Here is an 18,229-nt window from a genome sequence, read left to right on the forward strand (position 1 = left end):
CCAGGCCACCAAATTTGTCAGGCATGATTTGTCTTTAGTGAAGGCATATTGGCAGTCACTAATCACTACATTATTTACCGTGAGCCTTAGCACAGTTTCCAAAAGGACCTGATCCATAATCTTGCCAGGCACTGATGTAAGACTTACTGGCCTGTGGTTCCTTGGGTCTTCCTCTTTTCACTTTTTAAAAATGAGGGTTATGTTTCCCCTTCTTCAGTCAGAGTGCCATCGCTTCTTAAAGAAGGTGAATAGTGCCTTAAACACTTCCTTGGCCAGTTCCCTCGGGACTATCAATGTGTAAAACACCGCTGTTCCTATAATTTAGGTCATGAAATAAAAATGCCACCAGTGTTATTACTTTAGGTTTTCATAATAATTTTCAATTATATGAAATAGTTTTATTGCCACAACCCACCAGTGGTCAGCGACGTCAACTCAGAAAAAATGTTTCGCACTCTGAACAAATGGCACACAAAACTTACCTTTCATTATGCACTTTTAATACATGGAAGTAATTCAATTCTGATTTTTATACAACCAATTATACATTAACATGTACATACTCAATTCCAGTCACAGTGTATACATATTTTTGAATCTGCAGCAATATAAAATGAGTTCTACCTGTATATACATGTGCAAGTCTGAAGAAGTCCTGAGTCATTTTAAAGTACTATTATTTAAATCCTGTAAATTTTAATAACTGATGCAAATAAACCTCAGGTTTTACAATATTGTGAACAAGCTATTTAAAAAACAATATATAGCACTTTGTGCATAGCTATGAGCTCTGTACAGTGCAGAGTTTCCATTTACAGTCTGAATGATTATGAAATCTGAAAAGATGTTGACCATGTTATTTGGTAACTATTGCTTCCTTTGCTTCTTTATTAATGGCAAATTATTTGTTCAGCCTCCAAACAACCAAGCGTGGAGGACTCTGACAGGGTTTAATTATATTCTTTCTGCTGCATATATTTTTGTAAGCATTCAAGTTACCCAGGCCCTTTAATTCTTCTGAGAAAAACTATACAATTATACAGTCAATACTCAGTGTATCTAGAAGGGAAAGAAAATGAAACAAGAGTGGGGTATGATCATTACCTTAAACATGACACTATGCTATAAAGAAACAAAAGAGGAACTGTTCTTTAAGGAACAGCTTGGACAGAAACCAAAAGGCTGCTCAGAAACCTCCTCTGTCAGCACAACACACCACCATGGTAAACATGAGACACTCTCCAATGGCCAGAACAAATTATCTGAGCAAATGGGGAGGAAGCACTGCTGCCAAGGAGGGGATCCAAACTCATTACAAGAGTCAGAATCTTTGCACAGATTAACAGACCAACCTACACAAAAATGTCTGTACAGCCCATGCCAGGAGGATGCAGGCACTGACATGGGGCGTGCCTGTCTCCAACTGCCTCTGTTTGGATGCAACTTTCCAGGTATGGAGGAGACACTTTTTTATTTCTTTCCCCTCATTCCTCTTGCACAAAAGTGAAGGCACCACTCCAACTATACTCCTCCAGCATAAGGATCCTGGCCCAAAACTTAGCTGGTCCCATGGCTGCTGTAGTCAAAAACGCCTTTCCTGAAGAAGGGTGAGAATTCACAGATGGTGTATTTTGACAACGTCAGCCCCACTTTATCGATGTTCAGTGGAGATGATGGAGATTTCAGCATTGCAGAGAAAAAGCTCCTGAGGTATTTCTGTGGAATGAAATATAAAATGTCATAAGGTTTACTTGATCACATCTATTACAACCACTTTGAAAAATTAAACTAACAGCAAAAAAACCCCAAAAAATATTTCCACGGGATGTGAACAGTCCTTTCAATAACCATCAACATTTATAAAACAGTCTACTGAAATGTCTGTATTAAGCTCAGGAAAAGCAGAAAATAAGTATTTTCCACTTCCTTCTTATGCCCAGCTTGACAGCTCTTTTATTCTGTGGTGGCATGATGCTTCCTAGTTTATTTTGCAGTCGTGTAACCATGACATGCTAATACTATTGTCTAGCATTACCAAACACAGCAGGTGCAAACCACAGATCCATGCTGCAGGATATTCACCACATATGGACACGAAAGGATTTTATAAATCTTTCCCTAATAAAGCTTCCACAATCCTTTCATTTCCATTGTGCAAACTGCAGTCACATTTGTACCTAGAGAAACTGGGGGATGTACATTGAAACAGTTAGATTTCCCAAACCTGAAAAAGCTTCCATGATATGTGGGTTCATTCAGATGCAACTTGCCAGGTATGTGTGACTTAATAACTTACAATTTTTGAATTTCTGAACAAAACACTAGGTAAAATGTTTGATCAGATAGATACTATATATGTATCCAGTGTCACCCAAACACCTGCAAGAGAAATCTCATCTGAAGCACAGGGATAAACTCCTTTTCTGTACTACAGACTGACCACAGAAAGAGATAACTTTCAAATCATTCATTGGTCTTCAATTCCATGGGATATATTTACATTCCAGAGAAGCACATTCTTCTCTGAAGAACACAACATTTAGTTATTTGAATGCAGCAGCTTTGGGGTCATAGAAGTGTTTTTTTCAGGAAACTGTCCTAATTATCCACTCATTTCTCAAGAATAAGTCCTCCAAACTATAACAATCTTTTTAAGAAACCAGCTATTTCAATATTACACAAAGAAAGAGAACAAACAAAAAAAGCAAACCAAAAAAAAAAAGGAGCTGAGACAAAAACTATTCTCTTGGCAGAAACAGTGAAACTTTCAATTTCATTCAGATCTGCCACAGGTTGTATTAACGCTCATGAAAAAAATTCATTACGATAATGCCTTCAAAATGAACTGCAATAGACTAAGAGGTAATTCAAAGTGAGAAACAGAGAAACATTTTTCATAATTAGTTCTCAAAGGAGGCTTCTTTACAAAAAGTCCCAAACCAGTAATTCCTGAAGGATGAATATGGTAGAAAATCAAATGTAAAGCATAGCATTCTGTTAGCATTTTAGCACTGTGGTGAAAAGTTACTGCAATAATTCTAGTTTATGACTACCAAAGGCTCAAAGGTACCAAAATATCTCACTGGACACATCAAAAGATCTATTGCATTCACCTTGGTATGTATGGCCAGATAACTGACTGTGATGCTTTTTCTTTAAAGCCATTACTCATTGTTTTGGCATGATAGCTCTAATGGCAAAGTAAAAAATCCCTCTGCTCTAAGCATACACTTATGTGACACATGAGGAACAGCAGGTACACTTCTTTTCCACATCTGTGCTCCAGAGTTGATGAGTGAGTATCATAGATTCTTTGAACACAAAAAAGATCCTTGGGAAAACTGCAACAAGCAGATAGTAACAGATAATGATGGAATTAATTTTGTATGAAGGTTTCCTGCCATATGGCTTGACATTATGAGCTCTTCAACAACCACCTCTGAACAAATTAGCTGTTTTATAAAACCCAGATCTGCATTTACCCTGTTTGCAATGCTGGCATGTAACTATAGCCCAGAGCTGCTGTGCCCTTGACACAAAGAAGCTGCTGCTTCATGGAAACACGGGCTGCTCTGCCCAAAGACACTGGCTGGGAGAGTTCCCCTGTAGTGAGCACAGGACTGATGGCAGAAGTGCTCACACCATAAGCATTGATCAAAGAGTTGTGGCAGGGCACTACAGGGGAAGACTGTTCTGTCCTGCCAGCTGCAATGGACAGCAAAATGGAAAAAGTGACAGTGCAAAAAGAAGACTGGTCCTTGCAACGTACAGAAAGATGCTTCCCAAATTCAGATGTGACAAGGAGAGTCACAGCAAGCTGGGAGAAGGACAGGAACACATCAACACCAAGTGCCAGAAATGACAAAAAGTTCCTTAGAGATCCAGAAGAGATTCAGCATGGACTTTGTTACAGCCCAGGAAGCCACTGCAAGCAGCTGGAGTAGGAGCAAGGCTGATGAAAGGATCTCCTCTGCTGGCACTCAGTGGACAGGATGAGAGCTGTTTTCATATCTTTTGTATTAGAATCCAGTTCCAGCAGCAGATACAATTTTTGTCTATTTACTGTCTATTTTGTCATAACACTGTTGTGTCTGGAACTCTCTTGCTGTGTCCTTGAAAAACAATTTTTTAGCAGAGACTGTCAAGCTCAGGATACCTTCACAGGTCCAATTTTATACATATTAATGATGTGATGTCCTACTGATAGCAACATTGTCCCTGGCATGTAAATCACTGTGTAATAGCTACTAGGTTTGTATGATTATCTAGGAAAGAAAAAACTAGTTAACTGCCAAAATATTCCAAGACACTTGGTTTTATCACTCATTTTTGTTGTTAGACTCCGGCCATTTGTTCTGGATTGTTTAGCCTGGTAATAATCAGTTTTCTTCCAAATGCACTTTGGAGTTTCATTTCACTAATAGCATCTGACCTGCTATGCTGCTGGTTTGCTGGAAAATATCCTGATGATACATTTGTAAATGTCTTGGTGTGAGGGCACAACCCCTGGCACTGTAACAGAGATGTAAAATGGGCAGCTCACACACCGATCATGTTGGTTCTTCTGGCTAAACACTCTCAGCAACAGCAGCTTAGAGAACGGAAATACTCTGCATGTACAAAACAAGGACAGAAAGCCATGTTAAAAACTCATACCTAAAATAGGAAAAGCAGTGGTGTTTACCTTCTCTGAAGGCCATACAACCTTCAGGCCCTCTAACTTGAAATTTATGACGGCTGTACTGTCAATTTTTAACTCTGCAAATGAAACTAAACTGGAGAAAGTGGTATGAGGCCCAAAGGCTTTTCTTTCTTTACCTAATCTAAGTAGTTTCCGCTCCCTTTTAATTATGTGAATAGCAAAATGGAAACCATTTAAAAAGCTTATTAAAAATCATTTTAATAGGGTTCACCTTTTTAGCAATAGGCCAGTGCTCATCTTGTGCTCAATTCATCAGCCCAACAAAGTAATTCTAATAATTTTTGCACTACTTTGTGATGTGGGAACTTCATAATTTTATACATTTTAATGTAAAGCCATAACTTAATTTAAAGTTATTAAAGTTACTACAATCAAAAATCTTTCTGAAATGTGAAAGTCTTCTTATCATACCTTCAATTGTGGCATATTAAAGAGTAATTCAGTTCAGTGACATTGTTCTCCTAATCCATTACTAACAGTGATAGCCTCAAAGACCAATAGCAGAGCTTAGCAAGAATTGGATTTTTTCATTAAAAATTTGGTGTGTTTAAAAACTCATCAACTCTGGTACTTTCAGAAGGTAAAAACACTTCGAGCTTTTGTTTTCATACTGCTATTTCTAGCAATTTCCTAAAAAAAAAATAAAAAATCAATGCTTAAAATGCTTTGGAAGACACATTTTAAAATTGGTATTAGAAATACCACCTGCTAATATATGCCAGAGCTGAAAGCACCAAAAAGTTTAATAAGATAAATCTTACACGGCTTTGGGGACTTTTTTAGACAACAATTCCTTTTCTGTGAAACAATACCACCCTTTCAAGACCTACATGTCAACTGGACAGTCAAAAGCTTTACCACAAGGTCACAGAAGATCACTGGTGATAGAGGCAGGACTAATCAACTTGCTCATTTAATTTCTAACATAGGCTTCTCTCTCCCTTTAATATAGATGCTAGTTCCTCCCTGCACCAATCACATAATTATTCCAGTGACTAGTGTTAAGTGCTGCAGGCTTTAAATCAGATCTTGATTTGAATTATCCATAGTGCAAAGCATACACAGATATCACAGCTCTTTCTATAGGATACAAATCCGATTACCAAAAAACCCCCAAAGCCAGACAGATTGAAGCATATCCCCTCAGCCTAAAAACACATTATGTTGTGATTAGGTATTCTGCACAGTCAGCTCCTCCCAAGAAAGGCTCTGCCCCAAAGCAAGCAGACAAGCACATGATTTGCTTCCAATCTGTGATCACAAAAACAAGGATCTGTTTAAAAGCCAAAGCATGCAAAGTGAGCCTGCTGGAATGCAGAAATGAGAGGGCATGACCTCCTGCATTTATCTCCTAAAAAGATATTGTTGGGCACATGCAAAGGAAAATCAACATTTCGAGATCCTTCTGCAAATTAACCCATTTTCTCTATTTTGGACATTTCAACTGATGTGTTGAAAAGAAAAAAAAGTTACTTCCAAGGTAGTTTTTCGAAATAGCAAAAACTGCAGAAATGCCAGCTATTGTTTCTAACTACATCCTACTGGCAAAAATAAAGCTGGGCAGAAATGGCACTGACAAGTGGTGGTGTCCCACAGAGATTTCAGGTTGGTGAAAGGCCCTGTCTAGGGACATGTTTTATAAAGAATGTGGCAAGAAAATATACAAGTTTCCAAGAAAAATCAGATTCAAACTTTTCATTGGATCTATTTCTTCCTTGTGGGTTTTTTTTTCCCTTTTTTGGGCATTTTTTTTAATGGCAAAGAAGAATTAAGACAGTGTATAGGGAGGTAAGTTAAGACTGGAATGTAGAAGATGGGAACTCATGGGAAAAGAGCTGCAAGCTAAGCCAGCTCTGCTTCATCCAAGACATTCACTACATCTCAATCACCAGCCAGGACTGGATTATCTGGGTCAGATATGGAAGACAGGGACAGCCATTAGCCACAACATAAAAAATTAATTTACAAACTGAGCTCCAAGGGAGCAAGTTTTCTTACACAAAATATCCTGACATTACATGCCTAGGTATATTCAAGCTGTCCAAACTGAGGTGTTTTGAAGGCAGTGATGCCAGCAGGCTCCTCCTACAGTCTGCAAGGATAGCTTGGCCTGGCAGGTCACAATCCAGCTCACCATTCTTAAGGTTCCCCCTTATGTCTTCCACTCAAACCATCTCCCCTTCCCTCTGGGCCTACCTAAGGTCCAGGGAATTTTTCTTCCACTTGCAGCCTAAAAGATGGGAATGACAATAATTAAGAGAAACAAAAAATGTGGCCACAATGGGGAGGAGGGGGGAAGGTGTGCAGTTGGCTGCAGTCTCTTAGTTTGGGTGTCTCAGGGAAAACATGGGACCCCTAAAAAAAAATCAGTGCTTAAAATACTTTGGAAGATACATTTTAAAACTGGTATTAGAAATACCACCTGCTAATATATGCCAGAGCTGAAAAGTTTAATATGATAAATCTTACAAGGCTTTGGGGACTTTTTTAAACAACAGTTCCTCTTCTATGAAATAATACCACCCTTTCAAGACCTACATGGAACCCTGACCCCCTTCCCCATCTCGAGCATCTTCTGGCTGTCTGCAAGAGCCTGGCTGCCACTGCTCAGCCCCACTATTTTCTGCCACTGCTTCGGGGTTTTTTTTGTGCTACACTTCAACTCCACACCCCATGTACACCCAGACCTGCAGCTCCTGCCACTGCTTCAATGTTTTTGCCACATTTTCTTTGCCACCCTGGGTCTGCTGCTCCAGCATGCTGCTCCAAAGTCCCTGCTGGAGTCCCACTGGGGCATTAGGACTGAATAATGGCTGGCTTAATGCTCTGATAGGTCTCCAAGTAGTTTCAAGTCCATTTCTGGATTTATTAATTTGAGCAAGCAGGAAAAGAATTTGCAGATAGCAAGACTATAGAATATGAGGTACCATTGCTTTGGAGGACAGCAATCCAAAATTATGTGGGACCATACCACATTACAACTAATACCTTCACCTCTACCAATTCCAGATTCAGATCAATTCTCCACTCACCAGATATAACTTGCTCGGAAACATTTTGGTCTTTTGTGAGCTTTTTCTTTTTCTAATAAAGAAAACACGGAGCTTCAATTCTTTTCCCCAGCACCTTGACATATATTGCAAGATATTATAAAGCAGATTTGAGTAAAGTAGGTGAGCAGAACAGCATGTGATATTCAATATCAGAAGTGATATCTCAGGCCCCTCAGGAAGTACCTAATGTCACCTGTGGATCTGAACACATTTATCTCCTGCACATATCCTTAGGTCACTCTGTGCAGTTGTGATTTTTCTGTGTGTGTTTTTGTGGGGAAAAGACTTACTGCCTGGGAGACTATCTGCTGCCTGAAGGATCTTCTGTCTGTGGAAAAACTTGGAGAGAAAATGTCAGTAATTAAGATGGGATCACCTGGCCCATTATCTTCTGCTGAAAGACACAGATGGCTGGGCTCTCCTTACAAAAAACCCTGCAAAATTAGACACTGTCAAAGCTCTGCAAAGGCTCCTTGAGGAACCTTTCATGCAAATTTGACAATTGCCTCCAGAATGTGACTGTTCCTGGTGCCAGAGACTTTGCTCAAGTTGCAGACAATTTGTCTACGCACTTTTTAGGAGAGTAAAGACAGAGCCACACGTTTCAAAATGGCAAATCCCCACTGCAATAGTCACATTGATGCTGGCTGATTTTTTGCCTTCTTTCTTTAATATATTCTCTGTATTTTTACACATTTATTTGTAGCTTTGTAGCCTATTATTGCATTCACAGATACTTTCCCCAGTACTTTTCCCTGCCCTAATAGGCAGAAAGAAAAACACATTCCAAAGCCCCCATCCTGTCTTGGCTCTTCTTAGGAACCAAGGCCAAGAAATGACTTTTTGGGACATATTTTCATAAACTAGTTCAGTTTACATCTTAGCAGGGAGAATTTAGAAGGGGCTTTAACTGCGAGGAATTGCATTACCACTTGTGCTCCTAATTGGTGATTTTTATCAATTATGCTAATTTGCTAAACTTGTAAAAATGGTATTCACCCTATGGGGGTGGGCTTTTGTGGACATTTTCCATACCTGCCCCTGGAGGCCTCCAATAAAGACCAGGCTTTATATTACCTCCTATACTAATATTATCTCAAGAGTGTGTGTTGCTTCATTTATAGGTTCTTAAGGCATCAACATCATATTAATAGAGGGAGGAGTGATTTGCTTCAGGTTGGTAGGAATTAATTATCCTCATGGCTGGATGAACACAAACCAAGAATAAAGGATTGGCTCATTTTAATCAAACCCTTCCTGCTCACTTTGATTAGGTCTAATCAGAAGCAAGGCTTTTTACAGGTAATGCCTAGTAGTCAGCAAATAAAATAAATAAATAAATAAATAAATAAATAAATAGACTGAGAACATCCCAATCAGTATCACCTTACTCTGTGTCTTGCAAGTCTGTGTACAACTCCCAACACCCACATCAATTTTCATCTAAAACAAATTCTATATTGTGAGTTTCCCTTAACAGAAATAATGCAAGTAGGGCATATTATACTAGGTCACTTTTTAAAAAAAATTACTAGCAAATATCTTGAGAATTTGAGTATGACACAGTCAAACTCTTAACTTGTTAGACTGAAACTGTTAGTTAAGAAGCCCCATGGGAGGAGATGAGATTGAAAGCTCCTACCAAAAATGTGATGTAGCTCTGTCCTGGGGTAATCCATAATCTTATTGTATTCCAGCTCTATCTGCTGCCTCCACAAAATTGCTCCTGCACCCTACAAATGAGAACTCTGTTTGTGGAGGGGTTATTAGCATGAATGCTTTTAGAATTGTCACTTCAGGCAGCTTCCAGATTTTTGCCACTTGGTATTTGCTTTGAGAGCTACCTGGTCTTTGTTCAGGCAAAGGCCTCCTTTTGCTTTTGGGGTTCTCTTTCTCTTTTCATTTTTTTTCCTTGGCTCAGAGAGTTAGCCATTTTTGAGCTGCCTTGGGGCAAAGTCCACAAGATTTAGCAATTTTATATGCAGCAGTTATTTACCAGTATTTCTTGTCTGTTGCTGTTCTGCTTGATAGAAAACTGTCATTTCTTTACTCATCTAATAGTATTTTGTTTCTTATTGGTGGGAAGGCATTGTTTGAACCCTTAAGGGGAGACAACTCATTACAGACAGTTGTGTTTTAAAATTATCTCAAACCAAGGCAAATTTACTGCCCAACTTAAACTGGGCACTAAATGGGAAAAGAGAAGAAGTGAAAAAATAACACTCTTGTCCTGAAGACCTTGTATTGGGTATACACTCAGTGGTCACCATGCTGCCTGCTTTAATAATGGCTTTCTGGCACTCAGGTTTGTATACTTATCCATTGATATTGACAATTCTGCACCAGGTATAGATCTTTTTCACATCAGGGACACAAACCAGGATAGCTGTGCTGATATACTCTGTGACAATAATGTATGAAAAGATAATATCAGAGGCAATGAGAATTATTATTTGGGATGTGTATTGGGATATATCTTTTCCTGTCCTGGTCTCAGCTGCTTCTTTTGGGAGTTTATTAATAACTGCACCCAGTCAGTTGTGGGGGAAAAGCAGGGGATAATTTTCCCCAGGCTTTTACCTTCTTCTCTCCTTTCAGGTCTGGCATGTCACATTTTGAGAATGTTCAGTAGCCTCTGGATGTTAAAGACATCACATTTTTGTTTTTAATTCTGTTAACTCTCCTTTATATGGCCTACAGCATCTTCAGAATCAGAGCTGAGATTTACAGAGAACCACCCCAGTAGTGGAAAATTCTGAGTAGTGTGGGAGGAGGTAGGCCAAGCCTTAAAGGAATTCTCTGCCCTAAGAGTTTGGAAGTTTCCCCCTGAATAAATTCAGAATCCAGCTGAGGTGAGGAAATATCTGAAAAAAAATTTGTAATGACAGATCTAAAGAGAAGGTTATTGAAATGTGCTGGGCCCTGGTTAATGCTTATTGCACACTGCTCATAAGCAGCAGGTGTGGCCAGAGGGTCAGGAGAACAAATCACCAGACACCCTGGTCACTCAGTCTGCAGTTAAACAGAAGGGCAGCCTAAGCCAACAGCAATTGCTCCTGTCCAGAGAAGGAAATCTGAAACCAAATCCATTTGCCTGACAAATGATGATGGGGAGCCAGGACCCTCAGAGCCACCAGAAGAATCAGAAACAGAAATAATCACTGACTCTTTGTCCTTAGAAAGTATTCACAATCTGAGAAAAGACCTCACCTGATGGCCCAACAAGTCTGTATTAAGTTGGTTGATCCGAGTCTGGGACACCATGGGTTGTTTTGGACAGCACTGAAGGCACTTGAGACTCCAGTCATATGATCTGGATATTGATCAGTGAATCAAAGAGAGGTCTGAACCTCTCAGTCTCTGGACACAGCTTCTAACAAGTGTGAAGGAGAGATACCTTTGCCCAGAAGATCTCCAGCTGCAGCAAGGGCCTTTAGAAGACCATGGAGCAAGGAACCCAATGCTTGTGAGAACTGGCAGTGCTAGAGATCCTTCTCCCAGATGACAACCAAACCACTAAGAGTCCAGGACTGGTAAAATGTACAACACTGATATGGCTCAAACTCTCACAACCAGGGACACCAGCCTATGCCCCAGCACCACTGCAGTGGATTGGGGAGGATGAGACAATGGGCTCTATGACAAGGAGGTTTTGAGTGTGTGAAGATCCTGTACACTGCCCAACAAAAGCCCAGATGTCATTTATGGAAACAGACCTGACAAAGCTTATGTGGAAATTGGAAGACAGGATTGCAGAGACTCATCAGAAATTCAGCAAGGAGCTTGAGGAGGAGCTTCTCCAAGCGTTGTTGGTACACACCAGAGCCCCTGTTACCAGAAGCAGACATCCTCCACCTAGGGAGAGAGGGTACACCCCACAAACAGACCTGTAGTTTTTTTCCATATGAGCATGAAGAAGACATGAGAAGATGGGATGGAAAAATCTACTTCTCTCCTGGAAGCAACTTCAGCAGGAGCCAGAGTCCAAGGCAGCAAAGTGATGCCCCTATTGATACTTCTAATGTGTTTTTTCCATTCCTCTAGCAGCAGAGTGCAGGCCACCCTATCTGGTGGGTCACAGAAGCTACTGAAGTGATGCCTCAACACTTCTTACATGCCTTACACAGACACCCTCCTTACAACACTCCTTTGGGCATGTTTAGAGGTACCTAAATTACTTTGGAACTAAGCAGGTAAGACTCAAGCTTCTTTAAGCAGCTCAATTGCACTAAAAAATACCAAGACTTAGATTTTTAGCCTCTTGGGAAAGTCTCTATGTTTTTCATGCACAGCATAATGCAGATTCTTTGAATCAGAGTTAGATTCCACCAGAGTTGTACAGGTAAAGCAGATTTTACCTCTACGCCTCCAGAAGTGCTTGAGTGACACTAAAATTTAATTTTACCCAAGGTGGTACTGAAATTTACTCAAATTCATATACCTTTTTGAATTTTCTTAATGTGCAAGCATTCTGAGAGATGCCAGTTATGATTCCAGGTGAAACTGCTCTCTTGGGTTTTCAAAACCCAAACTATTCATTATAGCTGTTTGGAGCATTTTTCTGTGCAAGTCTAATGGCATGAGCACATTATACTGAATTACTATTATGCCACATCAACTGAATAAACTTCAGTCTACATCCCAAATTACAATTTTATTCTGCCTATAATTTATTTAAAATCCACAGGACTTCTTATTTCTTACAATGTCTGCATGGTAAAAGCTTATATTTATTGGCTTTAGGCAGCTCTAATGAAAACTGAATTGTAGGCTGGCAGGGAAGCAAAAAAAAAAACCAAAAAAAAAGCAGCAAGGGCTATGATTTACAGGTAGTCTATCAGTGTGAGTCTTTGGAAAGTGAATGAGCATTCTGAAAAGGATCAAAACAGACCTGACTAGTGAAGGAAACCAATCTCTTCTGCAGAGCACATGCAAGAACAAATCCTGTCAAAATTTATTTGGAAAGAACAACAGGATTGAATTTAGCATGCATCCCTTGACAAGCATCACCCTCTGCTTCCTCTGGTGAAGTCCCATGCTGGAGGATGACTGGTGCTCTTGCTTTGGAAAGGGGTAGTACAGGATTCAACCCAGTGTCCTTGGGTGACCACTCCTTTTATTCATCTGCCCACATCTGTATGTGCAGAGACATTAATGCAGATTGCAGTAAAGGTACAATATTTCAAAACTTGGTTTGTAGGAATATGTTGGGAAATTTATTCTATCCTGACAGTAAAACACATTAGGATGTGGAGCTAAACTGGAGCTCAAACTATATGCTGCCCCATTTTCTAAACTTACTAAATAATGATAAACATACCTCCTTATTTTCTGATACTCTGAAATATCTAAAAAGGAAAGGGAAAAATAAAAAAGGCTTTAAATTGCAAATCCTATTTAATTAATTGTTTGTAATGAAGATAAGTATTTGATCACAAAATATAATTTTTGAGGTAAGATCCTGAAGCTATACACCTAAAGAAAGAAACATCGAAATTCTTCTAAAGATATATGTGCATTATGCCAAGTTACCTCTAGTAAATTCTGCAGAGCAAGACTTCAGACCTGATTTTGAATTAGGCCCAGAGTTTGAGAAAATGAGACCACACTTTCCATTCCTTTTGCATTCAGTAGCCTGTCAAACCAGAGCTTAAAATTAAGTCGTCCAGAAAACAACCTCAGGCTATTGTGCCTTCTAAATGACCATCTTTATCATGTGTTTTGATTACAAGAATAATGTCTTGCATTGTTGTGGGCTAGCTGAAGGTCTAAAATATTTAATCAAAGTAACATTTTATTGGTATGGGATCAACAGCTGACCTATGCAAAGTTCTGCTTCTTTGTATCTAGTGACTGTAACCAATAAGCAAAATTAATTTTATTTATTCATCTTTTGAAGCCAACAGGGTCTCACACAAGAAGCAGAGCCACCCAAAAAAAGAGATTAAATGCTTTGCAGCTGGGAACTGCTGCAACTCCTCAAAACCAGAAAAGCCATGTGCCTTGGGCTGCCCTAATGATAGGATGGTGGATGGGAACCTGACACGTGAACTTGCTCTCAGATGGCTCACTGCAAAGTCTGTCTGCCAGCAAGACTTCAGTGCTGCTCCTGAAAAGCAGTTATTTTTGTCCTTAAATTTTTCAGTGGTTACTAGAAGATATGAAAGGCACCTGGTACAGACTGACTTTGCCTAAATTAGAAAATGATCTATGACATGGATTTTATGTAACTGATATTCACAATAAAGCCCAGCCACACACACTCTTCTCTTGTCTTTGTGGATGCACCTCTGCTCTTTCCTTCCCTGATCCCACTATATCCCTATTCCTCTAGTGGGAAATTAAAGTCATCACTCCAAGATATTGCATTCTGTAGCTCAGACTATGGGTATGAAACAATCCTCTCTAGGATTATCAAACACCAACGTTTTGCACCAGCAGTTCTACTGGTGTGCATTCATATCTGTGAAAAAAGAGAAGAGTTTCCTTTTACTTTCAGTAAGTATCAAGTTGTATTCTGAATGTGTTCTGAAGTCCATCTTACCCAGATTCTGTTAAGAGCAGTAATTACCACCACACTGTCAGGGGCAAACACTCATTCTTTAAGAGCCAGGCTGGTGAGCAGCTGCATAAAGCTCCTTTTAGAAAGCTTTGGCATTAGGGATGCTGTGAGCTGATGCCTGTGTCTAATAATTTCCTTTTAGTAATCCCTTTTAACAAATAATACAAATAAAACAAATATTTTAGTAATCCCTTTTAACAAATTTTGAAAGGTCTTTGTAACTAGTGTCAGTCATAAAAAAATATCAAACAAAAATGGTAATTCTAACCCCACTTGATTGGATTTTTGCAATACAGACATCAATAACTAGCCTATAACTAGCATCCGTTCTCTCAATTAAATATATTTAGGAATGGGGCAGTGAAACAAAGACTTCTGGGGAGCACTAATGAAGTTCATACTGAATATTCAGGTGACGAATAACCTAAAATCACAGTAAAATGTTTCTGTCCTCATGACTTCAAGGAAAATCTCAGTGTCTGAGGCAGATTCATTCTGTTTGCTCAAATTTGTTGACAAATATTTTGAAGGTTTTCTTCCTTCTCTGATGTTTCTATTGCTGGTTTCCACCAAGGTATTAATTCAAAAACTACTAAGACACTTAACTAACAAGAATCAATCCAAGTTCAAGAAAAAGGTGCTATTTCCAGTATTTCACCTTCTCCTTAAGAACCAGATTCCTGGAGCCATCTCAGCATAATGTTACTTTTAAAAGGGAAACAAGCACGGCTAAATGTAAAGCCTTATTAAAAAAAACCAAAAAAACCCAAAACAAACAAACAAACAAACAAATGCTAGAAATCATCACCTCCAAAGGAACTCAAGTGAAAATACAAACTAAAAACTAAACAAAGAATTTGACTTCTAAGTTAATCTACTTTTGGAAGGTTAATTTTGGCTGAAGGTAAAAGCAGTATTTCAGCCAGTTTAGTGTCTACAATGCTTTCCCCAGACAGTTTTACAGATTGGACAGCAAAATTGAATTATGCAGCTCTTTCAAGATTTATTTCTGCCTCCTGCATTAACACCTATCATTGAAATCCTCATCGGCAGCCGTCAGGAAGTGAGGAGGACAATTATTAATTTTAAATAAATTGAGCATGTCTATCTTTTAAAGAGGTTCAAAGTACCAAGAAAAAAGAAGAGCAGAGGCAATGCCAGGAAGATGTATATGCTTCTACAGAACCCGACATAGGCTCACATTACCATACTGTTGACTTTTATCCCCTGAGCTCTGCAAGTGGCAGCAAAAAACAACACATGACTCCTACTGACTGTTGAATTTCTAGATCACAGATCACAGGGTATTCTGAATTGGAAGTGATACACAAGAATCAAGTCCAACTCTTAATGGAATGGCCAGTCTGGGGATGGAACCTACAATTGGTGTTACCAGCACCACATTCTAAACAACTGCTAATCCCTAAAATCCCCACCAGAGGTTTTGCTTGTTCCTCCCTTTGCTGTGTGCAAACCAACCTGAGGAAATGCAGCCCTGAGAACAGGGAAGAGGAAACAAGGAACAGAGACAAGGAGACAGTCTGAGGCTTGGGAGAGTTTTTGTTTTCCTTTAAGCAACAACCTGTTTGGATTTTGTTGGCATAAAAGTTGTTTTTTCCTAAAAATACTGGTGACAGCAAGGGCAAGAAAGAAAGTCCACCAATGCAAGGCTTCTGACCACAGAGTCAAGAAACACAGCTGAATCTGCTGTGTCAGCTTAGACTCCTGCCCAGTTTCTCTGGCTGCACAATGGGAAAACAGGGCTAAAAATAATCTTCATTACAACAGAAAAGCATGAATCTAAGAGAAGAAGAAAAAAGAACAGTCAGGGGAATGGTTTGATACAGGAACACAGTGTCCATAGAAGCTGGGATTTCAGGAAAATTTCTTTTTAGTGTTATTCACAGAGCTAGCAACTCACCAAGGAATAAAAGATATTTTGCAGTTAAAACAGGAATAGATACATTTACTGACTCAAGTATTTATTGTGGCAAGCACTTCCTTTACAAAGCTTTTCCTTTAAAAAAATATGAAAAAAGAATATACATCATCTGAATTCACCTTAAAAAAGGATCAAATACTCTTACCTACTGATTTCTACTTGCAAGAAAGGATAGATACACAACAACTTCTGTTCCTTAACTTGACTCAGAAGAATTCTTGGCTGTGTCATTTAAGGCAGATTTAATCAAGCAAGGTTGGCTCTGAAGTGGAATTACAGTCTTTAAACTGCAAAACAATTAATTTAGAGTTTTGACCTGCAACAGGTCCCCGATGAAAAGCTAAATTAATAGATAGCAACAGGGTATTTCGGGTAGATAATTTTAAATACAATTTAGATATTTTCTCTTAAGATGTATAGATAAAAACTCGCACATTATTTCCCAAAGCTCTATGGTAATGTCAAATACAGTTCAAAAGATTTGATATTATACCAACAAACGACAAAGCAAAAGTGTTTACAGTGCAACCATATATCATGTTGGAGATCAAAGTCAAGTAAGTTCTCATGTTCATCTCACACAAAAATATTTCATGTCACGTGCTTTCCTACAAACGAGGCAATGTGAAGCCTTCAGTTAGTTAGCATTTGTACCAGCTAGGATAAATAAAAGAACTTAATGTTATACACAAACCTTGAATTTACTGTGATTTAAAAATCACAATTTTTATAATTTGGGGTTTTCTGGATTCTTCTACTCCAAGTAAGTTCACCTCCATTATGATTAAATATGCCCACTTCTAAACCCAGACTGAAATAAGGTCTACATCTCACTACATCTCAATCTTCAAACACAGCAAACTCCACAATAGCCAGTCCTTCTGATTCTATTTGTCTGGAAAGGTACCAAAAACCCCACTGCTCTTCTCAGTTGTTCTATTGTGGCAAGAATCCTAGAGATGATATGTAGGAAAAATAGAATTCTTCCTAAACTGTCTTGCAAAGGGACAAGTCTAATTAGGCACAAGGACCTGCAGTTGCTGAACGATGACCTGTGGAAGCACTGAACTATCTAAAGTTATTTCAATGCAAGAAGTCCAGAAAAAATGATACGGAGTTCCAACCTATTTAAGATGCATAAATACCTAATGTAAAAAAATGTGCAAAGAAGAGCAGAGCAATTTCTTTATCAGCACCACCAGGATGACAGCTCCACTAATAATCTTACAATCTTGGAATGGCCAAGGGGCACACAGCAAAACATGCTGTGGGAATCCAGGGCACAAGGAATTTTTTTCTGTCTACTCTGAGGAGTCCTGACCCCCAAAGAACCACAGACTTTTTGGCCTCATTCATGGAGAAAGCTTCCAGGACTTCAAGATAGACTAGAGTCCACAAAAGTGTGAAATAGATTATAGAGAGTAGTATGGCATGTCACCTGGGGGAGGAATTTAGGTTTTGGGATTTTTAGTATGTTGTAGATGGGAACAAGATGGAGGTTTTAGGGTGGAGGCAGGTTGTTTTTCTTTGCCTTGTTCTTCCATCTTCTTCATGGATTTGGGTGATGTCTTAATTGGGCAGAAAAGTCTCCATTGTGGGATTCGAGGGATGAGTTATTGGGTTAAAAAGGAAAATAATCTAGGTGTCATTTCTTAATTGGATAGCTTAGTCTTAAAAGATCTTGTAACAAGAGATTGTTGGCCATTTTTGTGGTGCTTTTCCAAATCTGGTATAGACAGTGTGCAAAACTTTAGATAAGATAACAATAAACAAGAAGCTGAAGACTGAAAAAGTCCCGTGCGTCTTCTTTTCCTGACACAGAACTCCCAGGGAGGGGCCCAACATGGGGCAAAGAAACTGATAAACTGCCATATATTCTTATGTTTGCAAAATATATAGGTAATAAAGTTTTAATGACCAATCTTAGTTAAAATAGATACAATATAATTTTAAATTAAAACCTGGCTGCA

The 18,229-nt window shown here is 39.0% G+C and overlaps 1 protein-coding gene across 4 annotated transcripts in view; it reads right to left on the reverse strand.

The window, feature by feature from the left end:
* Positions 1 to 478: 478 nt before the first annotated feature.
* The window catches only part of KIF16B (kinesin family member 16B), a 134,480-nt gene continuing 116,729 nt past the window's right edge, over positions 479 to 18,229 (reverse strand). For all 4 annotated transcript variants that reach the window (XM_041715455.2, XM_041715454.2, XM_030269232.4 and 1 more), the window contains one exon: positions 479 to 1,716. In XM_041715455.2, the coding sequence (XP_041571389.2) occupies positions 1,558 to 1,716 (159 nt within the window). In that variant the 3' untranslated portion in view covers positions 479 to 1,557. The remainder of the gene's footprint in view (positions 1,717 to 18,229) is intronic.

This window comes from Taeniopygia guttata, chromosome 3, assembly GCF_048771995.1.
Source record: "Taeniopygia guttata chromosome 3, bTaeGut7.mat, whole genome shotgun sequence".
NCBI lineage: Eukaryota > Metazoa > Chordata > Aves > Passeriformes > Estrildidae > Taeniopygia > Taeniopygia guttata.